General features: G+C 40.6%; 1 protein-coding gene across 2 annotated transcripts in view; it reads left to right on the forward strand.

Moving 5' to 3' along the window:
- zcchc9 (zinc finger, CCHC domain containing 9) overlaps positions 1-17,350 on the forward strand; it is a 29,321-nt gene extending 11,971 nt beyond the window's left edge. For both annotated transcript variants that reach the window (XM_080189185.1, XM_080189184.1), the window contains exons 4-6: positions 1,496-1,588; positions 12,583-12,651; positions 17,005-17,350. In XM_080189185.1, coding sequence (XP_080045311.1) covers positions 1,496-1,588; positions 12,583-12,651; positions 17,005-17,126 — 284 coding nt within the window. In that variant the 3' untranslated portion in view covers positions 17,127-17,350. The remainder of the gene's footprint in view (positions 1-1,495; positions 1,589-12,582; positions 12,652-17,004) is intronic.
- Positions 17,351-17,757: the final 407 nt, after the last annotated feature.

A 17,757-nucleotide genomic window follows, 5' to 3' on the forward strand; every position in this document is an offset into this window, starting at 1 on the left:
AATTTCCATATTTAAGTTTGAAACGCAAGTCTTAGATCAACTCTTCTCCCCCTCAAACTGAATGTGAAATTCAGTCATTATTATTATCACTGCAACCTAGAGATGCCTTCACTTTGGAGGTCATTGATTAATTCTGTTTCATTGCATATTACCAGACCTAGTAACCTGTTCCCTGGTGGCTCTAGAACATACTGTTTTAAGAAACTGCCCTGAAAACGCTCTTATGAACTCCTCTTCCAGGCTACCTTTTCCAATCTGATTTGTCCAATTTATATGTAGATTGGCATCACCCATGACATTCTGGGTATTATAGTTAGCTATAGCCTTCTAATATAAACTGAGCAATCATGTCAGCTATGCAATTGTAAGAGTTTAAGGTTATTGATGATAATCTAGAATCTCTCAGAAGAGCAATGCAAAGCTGAACTGGCTGTAGTCTGTCACCTTCTCAAACAAATTGACAATAGATGCCTCATTGACACTAATCAGTAATTCGAGGCTGTAAAGTTAAGAAGTGTGTGGAATGGAATGCTATTCTGATACCAAAGTAGGTACTTTGCTGACTTTGCGTTTTTGAATATTGTCAGAATAATGCGGAAAGAGCTTTTTATTGCTCCTGATTCTAGTATAAATGACTTGGGAGCAGTGGATATCTACTGGTTACGTGAATTGGCCATGCTAAATTCTCCTTCAGTGTACCCAAACAGGTGGCAAAGTGTGGCAACAAGGGGATTTTCACAGTAAGTTAATTGCAGTGTTAATGTAAGAATACTTGTGACAAATAAATAATCTTTAGCTTTAAATAATCCCGCAAACAAGAAATACCTTGAAACATATAAATAAATATTAAGTGGAATTGTGACAGTTTCTTCAGTTGTTAATTGCTGATGTGAGGAAAATACACATTGTTTAAGCACAGGCCAACAAATACAGGGCTCATATTTTAGAAAATTAAATGCTCCAAAGTTGATTTTAAAATCATCCCTGTTTCTTTCAATCCCATAGAACTCTACAGAATGTTTATTTTCTATTTTAATTCTATCTGTTTATCAAGCTAAGGGATGTCAATGCCAGAGAAGGGAACACTTTTTTTCTACTTCTGTCTTCCAGTGTTTCTGTCAAATACTTCCAGCTCGAGTGCAATACATCCAAATGCAAATTAAACTTCTCTTTATCTAATCTAATCAATTTGTCTTGATCCTAAACTTCAACAATCTGACAGTTCTTCTATTCATCACCTCAGCCAACCCGTAGCATCTCTACATGAGAGTGAGCCAGTTTGCAGGAAGTGTTACACTCCTGACCCATAGGAAATGAGTCGAAACTGTCTTCATACATCTAAATTTAGTAGAGAGAGACTTGAATATTAACCAATGTAATATTCAAGCCCAGTGGTGAATGAACAGATTGCCAGCCTACATTTTCCTTGTTTTAACACATTTCTGAAATAATTTCTCAATGTTTCTGATAAAATACCATTGCTTCAATTTTACAGGAGAATTCCCATTTGCTAAATGTTTTATTTGTGGTGAAACAGGACATCTCTCAAGGTCTTGCCCAGATAACCCCAAGAGACTATATGAAGATGGTAAGAATATTTGTTTTAAAAACTGCTATTTATGTTGCGCTACATCTGTAGTTCAGCTCACATGTAAGTATGATGTTTTTGTGTAAATTCTTGCTTTGTTGCATGCTTCAGTAAATTATAAATGGAGGTTTGGACAAAACAAATATTTGTAATCTTCGTCTCAGTGAAATTGACATACTTACAGAATGCTTCCCCATGCCGAATCATGTTTCTTGCTCTATCATATGGATATTCGCTAACTCTTTATCAAAGCAAGCGATTTCAAACAATGGCTGCCTCAAGGACCATTCAGGAATTCTGGAACACACTGCACAATGAAGAGAGTCGGAACATGTCCCTGTAAAATCTGACGCCAGTTCCAACTGTGCCTCTCTGGGCAGTTGCCAAGTGAATGGAACCGTAGAATCCCTTCAGTGCAGAAAGAGGCCAGTCAGCCCATCGAGTCTGCACCAACTCTCCTAAACGGCATACCACCCAGACTGTTTCCTCCACCTTATCCCTGTACCCCACACATTTACCATGGCTAATCCACCTAAACCTACACGTGGGGCAATTTAACATGGCCAAGCCACCTAACCTGCCCATCTTTGGACTGTGGGAGGAAACCAGAGCACCCAGCGGAAACAAACACAGACATGGGGGGGAATGCACAAATTTCACAGTCACCCAAGTCCAGAATTGAATCCTGGTTCTGTGAGGCATCAGTGCTAACCACTGTATCACCGTGCTGCTCTTACGCTAGGCATTCCCCACAAAAGAGAAAGACTAATGGATTGATATGTACATTAAAACTCTGGACTTTAAGCTTGGAAAAAGCACTGAATTCCCGCTCTGCCAAAGCGTAGATCCAGGAATATGCAAAGTGGATCTGTCAAGGACCACTGGTTAAAGAGAAAACGAACAACAAATGGTTTCCAGGATCATAAATAATATTTGTTTTACTTATTAACTTCTCTGTTTCATTTATAAATTACATCATTAATCTCTATCTGTAAATGTTGATAACTTTGAACTGTTTATGCATATCTTGTCATATTTTTTAAATACATTTACTGGCAGAGATTTTATGTTCAACTTTAAATATTATTTTTTATAGGCTTATATAGCATGCAACATTTCTTTTAAGGACAGGACTTATTCAAAGCAATTTTTAAAATACAGTTTGGTCTTGCAAATGGCATATAAATCTGCCATTAAGATGGCAAATTTAGATTAATATTTCTGGATTGAGGGCTTCCTTATTATAATATGAATTATAATTGATTCATTATGATGCATGTTACTGGTAGGTCATTCTGGATGCATGTACCAACTGCTGGTTTGATCTGGCACCCCTGGTCTATCTTGGCTGTTTTCCCGTTCGCCAGTTGTATTGATGAAGAGCGTTGACAGAGTGTAAAAGAATCAGTACACTCATTATAATCAAATTTCTCAATTGCTGCAGTGCCTGGCCAGTGACAACTCTCTAGAAAGTGAGAAATATTATTTTAATTTGTCAGTATTATATTGTGCTCTGTGCAGCAATACAGTTAGTATCTGGACAATGGGAGCCAAAAAGGGGGAGAATAAGAGATAGAGCCAGAAAGGAGAGCAGCTGACAGAGAGAGAGGGGAACTCGCTGATTTTATAATCAATTTTCACTCTTAACAGCAACTGCGACATTCTCAGTGAAAACAACAATCAGAGGCTCCAATGCAGTACAGGAACTTAACAGCAAATAGACTGGCATTACAATTACAACTTTGTATTTACAACAGAGATCTCTATCTGTAGAGCAGGCTGATACATTTATGACACAAAGCTACACACCATTCTTCACAGCTGCCTCGTTGTTATGCCCACTGCTTGTGATGACTTGATAGTGTCAAGCAAAAACAGGACTGAAAAAAATGTTGCCAAAATACTCAATAAGGTGAACAGAAGTTACCTAAAGAATGCCATAGAACTAGGATTTTACAGCACGGGAGGAAGCTATTCAACCCATCTTATTTATGCCAACACTCAGACAGTTATCCACTTACTCCTGTTCCTCTGCTCAATCCATCACACTTAATTTGAAAAAAAACATTTAAAGTCTAATTGATTCTGCTCCATTGCTGTGTACACTACAACACATTATTTAAACACTTTTATCATACGTTAGAATCATTGAAGCCTCCAAAAATCCTTCCAAGAGTGGGGGTCAGCTTATTCACTGAACATAAAATGTGAACCATTGATGTGCATGTGGACTGTCCCCATTTTGAAATGTACTAAATATAACACCAGTGATTAATATTAAGTTAATATGAATGTTGCACAAATACTATCAACCACGATCAAAGCATTTCAAAACTGTCAAACTTATTGACTTTGGCATATGGTGTAAAGAGTTCATCATGTTCATTCTGATTGACTTTGGATCTGACATTATTGTAAAGATCCCACTATGGATCTGATGTGATGCTTTCACTTTCAGAATCATCCATGCCATGACAAATCATCTTCCTCTCCATCCATTGAATTGGATATTCCGCATCTTTGAATATCCTGATGACATATGGCGCACTAACAGGAAAGAAATAGCGAATCTAGCGAACTGATGTAACGACAATTATCTCTCCCTCAAAGTCAACAAAATGAGACATCGACTTCAGGAAGCCTGATGGAGGGCATGCCCCTATCCACATCAATGGAGATGAAATGGAAATGGTTGAGAGCTTCAACTTTTTAGGTGTCCAAATCACCAACAACCTGCCCTGGTCCCCCCATGCTGATGCTATAGTTAAGAAAGCCCACCAATGCCTCTACTTTCTCAGGAAAGATAAAAAATTTGACATGTCTGCTACAACTCTCACCAGCTCCTACAGATGCACCATAGAAAGCATTCTTTCTGGTTGTATCACAGCTTGGTATGGCTCCTGCTCTGTCCAAGACCACAAGAAACCTGCATGTCCTCCACTATACTTCCTGAAGTCAATGAGTATACCTTTCATTTTACTGACATTGAGGGAAGGATATTGTCGTCGCACCATTTCACCAGATTCTCTGTCTTTGATGTACATCATCTCATCATTGTTTGAGATTTGACCCACGATGATGGTGTCATCAGCAAACTTCAAAATCGAGTTGGTGGGGAATTTGGTCCCACAATCATAGGTGTATCAGGGTAAGAGACTGAAGCCACAGCCTTGCAGGGAACCAGTGTTGAGGATAATTGTAGAGGAGGTGTCATTGACAATCCTTACTGTTCGTAGTCTGAGAGTTAGGAAGTCTAGAATCCAGTTGCAGAGGAAGGAACCGAGCCCTATGCCACGGAGTTTGGAGATGAGTTTTGTTGGGATAATGGTGTTGGAGACTGAGCTGTTAGTAAATAGGACTCCTTGTTATCAGGGTAACACTGTTTAGGAAAGATGTGAAAGCAGTGGAGAGAGCAGGAAAGATTCATGAGGATGGTTCCAGGGTTTCAGTTACGTAGTTGGATTGGAGATGTTAGGACAGTTTTCCTTGGGGAAAAGAAGACTGAGAGGAGATTTGGTAGAAGTATACAAAGTCATGAGGGTTTTGGACAGTGTAGGTAGGGAAAGGTTATTCCCACTCATGGAAGGATTGAAAACGAGGGCACAGATTTAAAGTAATTAGTTAAAGTGGCATGAGGAAAACATTTCACAGAGTGAGTGGTTAGAACCTTGAATGCGCTGCTGAGAATGTGGTGGAGGCAAGTTCAATTGAGGCATTCAAAAGGAAATTAGACTGTTATCTGAAAAGGAAATGTGTGCACGTTATGAGGAGAAGATGAGGGAATGATACTAGATAAGCTTGAAGACACAATGGGCCAAATATCCTCCCTCCACACTAACAATTCTGTAATTCTGCGAAATCCAGAGTTTAGAAATCTGGCAGCTGATTGGACTGTGAATGGACATGGCTGTCAATGGACTGATTACAGTTGGAGATGTCCAAGAAGCCAAAAGTGGAGGAGCAGTGAGATCACAGAGGGCTGTAGAGCTGAAGAAAGTTACAGAGGTGATGAAGGACAACGCCACAGAGGAACTTATAAACCAGGATAACAGTTTTAAAATCAAGGTACTGCCGGACCATGAGCCAATGCATTGAGTACATGGCTAACGGGTGAACAGAATTTAGTATGAGTTAGGACATGAGGGCAGAGTTTTAATCAGTTCAAGGATGCAGGATGTTTTTGGATAATGGGGTTTTCTGCCCTGCCAGCCAGAGTCCAAGGAGTGTTCATTGACTGAAATAGGGACTTCTGCCCCTCACTCAGGAGATTGGCTGGCAGCTCTGTAATTCCAGCAGACCCAGTTATAACAGTGGCTAGGATTGGGGCTACAAGCAGTCTCCAGATTCTAATTCCTGAAGCCTGGGACCAGGTAGGTGTTGGTAGTCCCGTACGAAGTGGCGATTGAGAGTTGGGCGTCTTGATGGAGAGGAAAAAGAAATGAGAGAATCTGTGGGAAGCAGATCTTGGGTGCTTGGGATTGGGGGTGGTGGGGGGCATTGATATGAAAAGGAGACCATTGATGGAGCCCCCCCCCCCCCACCCCCCCAATTCTCAAGCCCCCCTGCCCCAATACCTAAACTCCTCCTGCCAGCCTCAAAATTGATGCTGGGTAGGAACTTAAGAACTTCAGTTGAGGAAAGGGTGGGTTTGGGCCTCAATATCCAACCATAAAACTAATGATAGGGCAATGGGAAAGCCATCTGGGAAATTTTATGGGTCCCCTTACTTGCAATGTGCTGGTGGGAAACCGTAAAATTCTGCCTATTGTTGTGGAAGGTACAAAATGTGAGGTCAGCAGAACAGCTTTGGGATAGCCAAATCTAAAGATAACAAATATATGGATGAGGGCTTCCACAGCAACTGAGCTAAGGTGGGAAAGAAGGATACAAAGGCAGAAGCAAGTGGAAAGGAGATGGTGTTGGAAGCTTGGTTCAGTCAAATAAGATTGCAAGATTGCAAACTGTCTGCTTCAGTCTCAGACAGTGGCCAGGAGAGAGACAGGATTGATGGCTAGTGAGAGGAGTTTGTGGTAGGAATGGAAGACAATGTCCTTAGTCATTCCAATATTTAACTGAAGAACATTTATGCTCATCCAGTTTTGGGTGTCAGAAACAGTGTGTCACAAATCCAGAGTGGTGAAGGGACCAAGAGAGGTGCTGGTATGATTGATCTGGGTGTTGTCAGAGTATATGATTTTGTTTATTCATTTGTGGGACATGAGCATTGCTGGCTGGCCAGCATTTATTACCCATCTATTATTGCCATTGGAGGGCAGTTGAGAGGCAACCACAATGCTGTGGCTCTGGAGTCATGTGTGGACCAGACCAGGTAGGGACAACATATTTCCTGCCCTAAAGGGCATTCATGAACCATTGCAATTGGCAATGATTTCATGGTCATCGATAGGTACTTAATTCCAGACATTTTTTATTATTGAATTCAATTTCCACTTTCTGCCATGGAGGGATTTGAACCCAGGCCCTCAGAACGCTGGAATTTTCTGGATTAATAGTCCAGCAATTTGGCCATCACCTCCCCATTCTGTAGAACCCGCAGTTTTATTTCTGGTACTAGAACAAAAAATCTGGAAAATCTCAGCAGTTCTGAGCCAATGTTTCAAGTCTGGATGACCCTTTGTCAGAGCTGGAACTCTGAGCTCTGACAAAGGGTCATCCAGATTTGAAACATTGGCTCTATTCTCTCTCCACAGATGCTGTCAGACCTGCTAAGATTTCCCAGCATTTTCTGTTTTTGTTCCAGTTTCCAGCATCTGCAGTATTTGCCTTTATTTTATTTCTAGTAATTTTGTGAAGGAGCAACATGCAGCTGAGAAGCAGGAGTAGGCCGGCTCCTGTTGCAATGATACAGGAATGGCAAGAGAAGTCCTAGCCATTCCCCAACTCCACTTAGCTGAGCTGAGTTTGTTTCAATTACACATAATTGAAATATTTGCATTTTTATGTCTAATAGATAATAATTCCCTTTTCATACATTTGTGGAAGTCGCATGCAGTTGTAACTCTTTTTAAAGGTAAAGACAGACATTCATCTCTCATTTCTTAACACTTGGAAAAGCTTATGTCAGTCTACTGCCAAATACAGATAATAAAAGGAAATACTGTGTATATAAATAGCTCTACTTTTATATGAATGTTTTGTGTGTATAATCATATACAGGAGTGCCATTTCATTACCTGTGCATATGTAACCATGTATTCAACTGATTTGCTATCTTCAGCTCATTTGATGTGTAAGAACAAACAATTCCCTGCTCTGACAGTATCAAATTGTATCTTTACACCAGTGAGTCTTCTGATTTAAAGTTACGTTGTTCAACCATTGTATCTTTTCCTGTAAGTCATTTAAAATTATAAAATTCCTGAAATGAGTGCCATTCTATTAAGAGTTGATGGCCAAAATGTTCAGTTTGACAAGATGGTGACATGGCAAGTTTAATACAGTAAACGCTTTGCTGCATTTGACATCTTATTTTCACACAGTTTCAAATAAATAATTTCAAAGAGGGTGTTGTGTGTTTTGAGGTTTTTAGCATTAAGTAAATCTACCCATATGATTCTAAGATTGACTATTTGTTGTTGGTGAACTGGAATGAACAGTTTTTTTAAAGGGGTCTGATTAAGAGAGTTATTCATTCCACATAATCAGATTAGATGCTTCATGATTGGGCACTGATTTTCATTGATCTGTGCGATCCATTCCACTGCTCCTTATGGACTCAACAATGGAAGATTACTGCTTATTTCAGAATAAGCAGGAAGTAATTTTGTAACCGGAGTGCTATTCTGTTTTGTCACATGATAGTATGCTATGAATTGGGGAGTTTGTATTTTTCTCTTTATGGAGGCAGTTTCACTATAAGTGGATTTGAATAGGTCAGGTTTTAGAACGTAAACTCCATTCTGTTTTATGTATGGTTCAAAGGAGCTTGCTAAGACTTCACAAAAGAGACCCTGACTGATCTGTGTTGAATAGATAAGGCATATAATTTGAACAATCCAGATATTTGAGCTGTGATAAATCACCCTTTAATACAAATGCTTCATTTCCTTTATCAACTTTACCTCCCAGTATAAAGTTAATCTTTCTTGCACGTAGACAGGGTTGAGACCAGTGTTTAAATAAAAAACATTCATGTTTTATAATTTTAAAATAACATGCATCTTGAAAATTGTGTTGAGTTTATTACAGTAAAAAGAATTAGGAATCCATGTTAACACAATAATAATACAACTGCTTCAGTGTTTAAACTCATGTTTATTCAAAATTTGACAACAGGAATAAGTAAGGCCCATAAAGCTTCAAGTAGAGAGGTATCTTAGATATCATAGAGAAATAATTTTACACTGTGAATCAAACTTTTATGGTTCTGTGATCTAATTAAGTACATTTTCCCCAGTTTCCTTTGCCTCTTCCCAGGGTTTTGACAATTTCAGTGTTACAGTTCTGGGGCAGCACAGCAGTTAACACTGCTGCCTCACAGCACCAGGAAACCAAGTTCAATTCCCGGCTTGGGTCACTGTCTGTGTGGAGTTTGCATGTCCTCCCTGTGTATGCGTGGATTTCCTCCAGGTGCTCCGATTTCCTCCCACAGTCTGAAAGATGTGCTGGTTAGGTGCATTGACCAGAACAGGCGCCTGAGTGTGGCAACTAGGGGAATGTCATAGTAACTTCTTTGCGGTGTTAATATAAGCCTTACTTGTGCCTAGTAAATAAACTTTACTTTGAGGTCAGCAGCCTTTTAGTACTGGAGCCATGGGTTATTCTCTATTTATACACCTAGACAGATGAAAAAATTAATGCGTAGGACTGGAAAAGACAATTGTGATCTGTTTGGCTTGTCCTAAAGTTCTGAAAAAAAGTACAGCTGTTATATTTCTAGTTTGTTTGACCATTTTTCCATAGAAAGGATTTGTGAAAAGAGTTACTTTTAAATGGTGTATTTTAAAGCATAATGTATTCTCAGGAATTATTTTAAAAAGATTCAGACTATGGTTGGGTAAGATATTAATGAACAAGTTTTGATAATGTTTCTCCAAGGACTGGATAATGAGAAGTTTGCTAGTTTATCTTGGTAATCAGTATTTGACTTTTTCATGTTATGTTGAAGAGTCACTGGCCCTGGGCAGAGAGGGCCTTTCCTTTCTGGCTGAGAACAGTGAAAATAAACCACAAGATAGACACCGACAGTGAGGCGTTTTGAAATTGGAATACTACAATGGCAGTCATGTTTATTAAACAGAAAGCAGCAAAGATTTTTGCTGAAGCTTCATTGTGATGCTTTTAAACTAAGAATGTTAAATCCAGCTTTAAGTTGTGGTGCTGGAAAGGATAGTTAGGGACTATAATAATACTTAATCTTGTATTACCGTCTTCATTATGTAAGTTATCAAGTGCTTTGTGTTGACATTAACAGTTTACCAATACTTATGAAATATATTTTGGACCAATAAAGAATGAAGCAAGAATTTTTTTTTTTAGAAGAATAACAGCAGGGAGGTGGTAGCATAGTGGTTTTATTGCTGGACCAGTAATCCAGAGACTGACGACCTTAGTTCCAATCCCACCATGGCAGATAGTGGAATTTAAATTAATTAATAATTGATGAATTCAATAAAAGTCGAATGACAACCATGAAACGATTGTCATCAAAACCACCTGTTCACGAATGTACTTCAGGGAAGGAAATCATGTCCTTACCTGGACATGACTGCAGACCCACACCAATGTGGCCCAGCGAGCCACTCAGTTATTTCAAACCGCTTGGAAGTCTACAAAAAGGAATGAAACCAAATGAACACCCAGAATCTACCTAGACGCCAAAAATGACAACGACAGTGGCAAAGGCAGCCCTGTCAAAATGTTCCTCTTTGCTATGTTCCGAATTTGAGAGAGTTGTCTCATGGATTAGTCAAGCAACACCCTGACGTAGTCATACTGGCAGATTCATACCTTCCAGACAATGTCCCATCACCGTTCCTGGGTATATCCTGTCTGGGTACATCCATTATCTTGTAAATAGAGTTTGTGTCTGTATATGCCCTGTTTGTGAACACAACTGTTCACTCACCTGAAAAAGGAGTGAGACTCTGAAATCTGTTGGACTTTAACCTGGTGTTGTGAGACTTCCTACTATGCTTTTCCCAGTCCAAGGCCGGCATCTCCACATCTTTTTCGACAGATAGATGTGTCCAAACTGGTGGACTTGACACCACCATGGAGGACTGAACACAATATGTACAGTGCCTAGGATATTACTTCTAAGCTGGCATCTCGACGTTGTGACATCCTGTCCCAGCAGCAGGACGGACCCAGCAGAGGTATACAGTCAGGAGTGCTCCACATCAACTATGGACACCATGAGGTCTTATGGCATCAGTTAAAATGTGTAAGGAAACCTGCTATTTCACCCCTCCTCCCCCAGTTGCCACATATCTAGCGCAAAGGAATTGGTTCTATGTGGTGGTTGGCGGTCAATTATCTCCATTCCAGTACATCAGGGCAGGACTTTCTCAGGGCAGCATCATTGGCCCAACCATCTTCACCTACTTCATCAATGACCTTCCTTCAATCATAAGGTCAAAAGTAAGATAATTGCTGATTGTACAATATTTAGCATCATTATCCAGATTAATACCGAGGCTACACGAATAAGTCAGAGACTAGGAATCCAATGATGACTAACTCACCTAACGTCCCAAAGCTTGCCCAACATCCAGAAGGCACAGGTTAGGAGTGTAATGGAATACTCTCCACTCGTCTGGATGAGAGCAGGTCCAAAATCAGTCAAAAAGCTCAACTTCTTCCAGGACACAGCCCCCGTTTGATTGCTACCTCATCCACAAACATTCACTTCCATCCCCAATGCAGTGGGTACTGCTGGAAATTACCAAGGCTCCTTAGGCAGCACTTTCCAAACCCATGATCACTGCCATCGAGTAGGACAGGGCCAACAGATCGTAGAACTCATAGAAACCCCCCAGTGCAGAAGGAGGCCATTCAGCCCATTGTATCTGCATCGACAACAATCCCACCCAGGCCCTATCCCTACAACCCTACACATTTACCCCACTAATCCCTCTAACCTACACATCCTGGGACAGTAAGGGGGCAATTTTGCATGGCCATTGCATCCAACCCACATATCTTTGGGAGGAAACCGGAACACTCAGAGGAAACCCATGCAGACATGGAGAAAATGTGCAAATTCCACACAGATAGTGGCCCAAGCCGGGAATTGAACCTCAGTCCCTGGCATTGTGAGGCAGCAGTACTAACCACTGTACCAACGTGCCACCGCAATGCATGGGAAGTTCCTCTCCCAAGTCACACACCATCCTTACTTGAAAATATATCATTTTTCCTTCACTGTCACTGGGCCAAAATCCTGGGAACCCCCCCCTTCACAGCACTGTGGGTGTACCTACACCACATGGGCTGCAGCAGTTAAAGAGGCAACTCGCTACCACCATCTCAAGGACATTTAGGGATGGGCAATAAATGCTGGCCCAGCCTGCGAAACACCCCATCCCTTGAATGAATTTAAAAATAGTTGTTAAGGTTGAAGTTATTAGCTGAGCATTAATGTCAGAATCATGAAGACGATCGTGCCGAGTTAATGCCGTTGGTTTAGAATGAACACATTCTGATAGACCACTAAAATTGGTGTTCTCAAAGGGTTTGACTGATAAAAATGAAGGGCAATTCTGACATGACCTATTTTTCATCCCACTTCCACCTTTTTTCCCAGATATATTTTGCAGAAAAGCATAATTGATGATTAAAATCTACAAATTTTATAGATTGAAATAATAGTGTTACAATTTTACAGTTCAGCTGTGGTCCTTTAAATTACAAACATACTGAAATAAAATGCGTAGCTGTTAATATATCTAAAGCATAATTTGTATTTTGAAAATTCAAAAGCTATTCAGCTACCTTTGAGAATTCCTTTACTAAATGATGCTGTTTTACAGGCCGCTGTTGCAAGCTATGTGGCTCGGTGGAGCACTTTCAGAAGGACTGCCCTGATCACCAGAACATGAGTAAGTATGACACTGCATGAATTACATTTGACTTTTAAAAATTCCGTGACCTTGAAAATCTGCAAGAGCATAAGCCCACCATGTAGATTATGGAACAAAAGCAAGATTCTCTGGAAAATGAAATAAAAACAGAAACTGCTGGAAATACTCAGCAGGCATTCCTGACAAGAGAACTAGAGGTAATGGTTCAGATCGATTTCTTTTTCCCAGTTCTGATGAAAAACTGTGCACCAAAACGTTAACTGTTAGTTTCCACGATGCTGCCTGACCTGCTGAATATTTCTATTGTATTCTGAATTTTTATAGATTCTAGAGAATTGATCAATTAAAATTTTAAGTAATACCAGCAAGACACAATTTCTTTAATGTATGATTATACATATCGTTTTCCGTTTATTATTGGTTACTACTGCAAATAAAATAAGTATCAATTCAAGAAAAACTAGAACGGGATCAGAAGGGAAGTAATGCAAGTGGCATTGGTACGTTGGCCTTTATAAATCAGAGTATTGCGTATAAAAGTTGGAGTGTTATGGTAAGGCTATATAAGGCATTGATGAGGCCAAATTTAGAGTATTGTGTACAGTTTTGGTCACCTAGTTACAGGAAGGATGTAAATAAGGTAGAAAGAGTGCAGAGAAGGTTCACGAGGATGTTGCCGGGACTTGAGAAGCTGAGTTACAGAGAGAGATTGAATAAGTTAGGACTTTATTCCCTGGAGCGTAAAAGAATGAGGGGAGATTTGATAGAGGTGTATAAGATTTTGATGGGTATAGATAGAGTGAATGCAAGCAGACTTTTTCCACTAGGCTAGGGGAGAAAAAAAACAGAGGGCATAGGTTAAGGGTGAAAGGAGAAAAGCTTAAAGGGAATATTTGGGGGGGGGCTTCTTCACGCAGAGAGTGGTGGGAGTGTGGAATGAGCTGCCAGATAAAGTGGTAAATGCAGGGCCACTTTTAACATTTAAGAAAAACTTGGACGGGTTCATGGATGAGGGGTGTGGAGGGATATGGTTCAAGTTCAGGTCAGTGGTACTAGGCAAAAATGGTTTGGCACCGACAAGAAGGGCCAAAAGGCCTGTTTCTGAGCTGAAATTTTCGATGTTTCTGTGGTTACATAAGAACATAAGAAATAGGAGCAGGAGTAGGCCATCTAGCCCTTCGAGCCTGCCCCGCCATTCAATAAGATCATGGCTGATCTGTCGTGGCTCAGTTCCACTTTCCCGCCCTCTCCCCATAACCCTTAATCCCCTCTCTTATCAAGAACCCATCAACCCGCTTCTTAAAAATATTTAGCGAGGCAGCCTCCACCACTTCAACGGGCAGAGAATTCCAGAGATTCACCACCCTTTGAGTGAAGAAGTTCCTCCTCAACTCCGTTCTAAACCGCCTCCCCTTTATCTTGAGGCTGTGCCCCCTAGTCCTATTGTCTTTTTTGAGCGGGAAGAGTCTCTCCACCTCTATCCTATCCATCCCATTCATCATCTTATACGTCTCAATGAGATCTCCCCTCATTCTTCTAAACTCTAACGAGTACAAGCCCAGTTTATTCAGCCTCTCCTCATAGCTCAACCCCCTCAACTCCGGTATCATGGCATTGACATTTTCAACTTTGAACCCAAAACAATTATAACCAGACATTGTAAAGTAATTCTGTTTTTACACATTATAGGGTCTCCACACGGTCTCAGTGTTTGATGACCCCAGAGTGGAGTCAACTCTCCGAGAGTGAGCTGTAATAGATACATTTCCACAGTCCCTCTCCTGCTAAGTGGTCTTATCCATCAGAATGTACATCAGAAATTCAGGCCAGAGTAGCAAATGATTTTCTTCTCCAGTCCTTCCATCTGACTCTCAGTGCTCGCTGATCCTCTCAACCCCAATCGCCTGTCCTCTCAAACCCCTGCTGTTTACCTCTGATCCTCTCGAACCTTCCCTCCCGCACCACCCCCGCCAAACTCATCAGTCCTCCCAAATCCCAACCTCTCACTTGTCAGACCCCCTCGTGCGCTCCAGATCTCCATGTCTCCTCTTTCCACTGGAAACTTATTGATTGTTACTCGTATATTGGTGTGTAATTAATTATACTTTTCCTGCATGGGATTTGAGTATCACTGGTTAAGACAGTGTTTATTGCCCATCCCTAGTTAAAAAGGTGATAATGAGCCATCTTTTTCACCTGCTGCAGTCTATTTGGTGTCGGCACAGTGCTGTTTGAAAGGGAGTTCTAGGATTTTGACGCAGGGACATTGAAAGAACAGCGATATATTTCAAAGTTACAATGGTGTGTAGCTTGCAGAGGAACTTGCACGGGGTGGTACTCTCATGCATCTGCTGCCCTTGTCCTTCTAGGTGGTGGAGGCCACAGGTTTGGAAAATGTTGTTGAAGGTGTGATGAGTTACTGTGCATCAACTTGTACATGGTATATACTGCTGTCATTGTGTGTCAGTGATGGAGGTAGTGAACGTTTAATGTAGATGGGATGCCAATCAAGCAGGCTGCTTTGTACGGGATGTTGCTCGCTTCTTGTGTGTTGTTAGAGCTATACTCATCCAGGCAAGTGGAGATTATCCCATCACACTCCTGACTTGTGCCTTGTAGATGGCAGACAGGCTTTGGGGAAGTCAGGAGGTGAGTTGCACACTGCAGTCCCAGTCCCAGACGTCCTCTTGTAACTGCAGAATTGATATGAATGACCCCTTTACATTTCTGGTCAATCACGTATCTCAGTCCTGTTGTTTAGCATCTTGCAAACAATTTTCACAAGTATTGTGAACCACTTGCAGTTTTCATGAGGAACAAGTGATTTGATTTTATGTATGTATGACTAGCTTCTAAAGCAGTTTGAGCTCACCTGAGGGTCAGGATTGTGCACTGTTGGATCAGCCTGCTTCATCCGGTCTTAATTGTTGTTAACAAGATTATAGCTGATATAGAACCCAGGAGCAAGAGTGTAAGAGAGAATTTATTCTGCAAAAATATTAGCTCTTCTACCCAAAACTGCAGTGATAACAGGTTGCATTATAAATCGAAACAGAAAATGCTGAGATTCTCAGCAGCTCAAGCAGCATCAGTGGGAAGAGAAACAGAGTTAATGTTCAGCTCCATGACCTTTCATCAGGACTTAGTTTCCAGCATCAGCAGTGTTTTGTTTTTATAAGGTTGCATTGTCTCACCTTTACTTGTAGATTTGAAATCTCTTTCTTCCCCTTTAGTCTCCTCCAGCTACCCATTGATTGGAGTCAAAAAGACGAGAAATCAACTGTCTTTGGGCCTCTATTAACTGTTTAGATATGGGTCGCACAGTGGTTAGCACTGCTGCCTCACAACGCCAGGGACCTGGGTTCAATTCCAGCTTCAGGTGACTGTCTGTGTGGAATCTGCACATTCTGCCCAGGTCTGCGTGGGTTTCCCCTCTGTGCTCCAGTTTACTCTCCCACTCCAAAGATGTGTGATTAGATTGATTGGCCAGGCTAAATTGCCCCTTAGTGTCAGAGTGATTAGCAGGGTAAATATGTGAAATCATGGGGATAGGGCATGGGATTGTTGTCAGTGCAGGCTCAATGGGCCAAATGGCCGCCTCCTGCACTGCACTGTAGGGATTCTATATATTTGTTGAGAAGTGCAAGAGACAGCCTGAAGTAAAACTACACTCTTTCCCATTCCCTCTGCCAAGTTTTCTGATGTGGAATTCCCTCAGCTTTTCCACGTCAACATGGCTGGAATTTCAAGGTGTAACGCAGAGAGGATTGAGCTAGAATCCTAATGTTTCATATTCTAATATATTTGAGCTCCAAATCCCTACTCTCAGTGCTGTTTGTCATGTTGGTTGTCTTGGACAACTTGCTACAATAGTATAAAAAGAAACGTTATTTATTGAACCAATAGGATGTGAACCGACAGAGTTATCTAAGAGTTCCAAGTAGTTAAATTCTTTAACAAAGGCTAAATGAGAAACACATTTATTAAAGTAATGATCAGGAGGTTCATACAATCAAGTTCATTGGCAATATGACTCAGGTGGTTTCAGCTCTGAAGTATTATGTAAATCACACACTGCCAGAGAAGACTTGATTCCAGTAAACTAAAAAAAATTTTCCTTGATTCTGAATACAATAGATCCTGCACAAAGGATTGTGCGAAATCCATATATTTTATTCCATATACCTTATTCCATAAACCACCTCTTGTTAACACATGTACACACACTGTATTCCTCTTAGATATCCCCTTGAGGTCAGGGATGGCTTGCTTCCACTCCAGTTACTTCCTGCAATCATTGAAACATTTGATTTTTCTTTGAATTGATGTAGTCTATTGTGTTTTTAACTCTGTTGTTTTGTCATTCTTCAGGCAAAAGTGTTTTAACTGTTGGCCGATGGACAAAAGGGATGAGTGCTGATTATGAAGAAATTCCAGTGACTTCAAATACTCACAAAGCAAAAAAGAAAGTTCCAAAGGTTGTCAATTTTTAAACAGCCTGTTGAAATTAGAATTTCATTGATCTGTCTGTAGGGGCATCCAGCAAGTCATCATACAGAAGAATATTTTTCTTGATTTTTAAAAATCTGCATCTTATGTATAAATGGGAAGCACGCAAAGAATCCATTTAATACCAGCAGGTGGAGCCATTGTGTGCCAAATCAACTGTGTTATTGTACCTAATTCAAATAAATGGTTCTATGAGGTTGTACTGGGATTACATTTAGTCCATGTAATTTAATGTAAAGTTTCAAATAGAAAATTGAATATGCTTACAACGAGAGCTTGCATTTACTTAGAAACATAGAATCCCTTTAGTGCAGAAGAAGACCATTCAGCCCATCGAGACTGCACCAACAACGATCCCATCCAAGTCCTATCCCCATAACCCCCCCTTATTTATCCTGCTAATCCCTGACACTAAGGGGTAATTTATTATGGCCAGTCAACCTAATGTGCAAATCTTGGGACACTAAGGGATAATTTAGCGTGGCCAATCGACCTAACCTGCACATCTTTGGACTGTGGGGGGAAACCACCCGGAAGTGCCTTTAACAGAGGAAAATGTGCTTTACAGAGGGAGAAGGTTACAAAAATTGGAACTAAGCCAAAGATGAGATATTG

Source organism: Carcharhinus amblyrhynchos, chromosome 5 (assembly GCF_965287045.1).
Source record: "Carcharhinus amblyrhynchos chromosome 5, sCarAmb.v2.hapA, whole genome shotgun sequence".
NCBI lineage: Eukaryota > Metazoa > Chordata > Chondrichthyes > Carcharhiniformes > Carcharhinidae > Carcharhinus > Carcharhinus amblyrhynchos.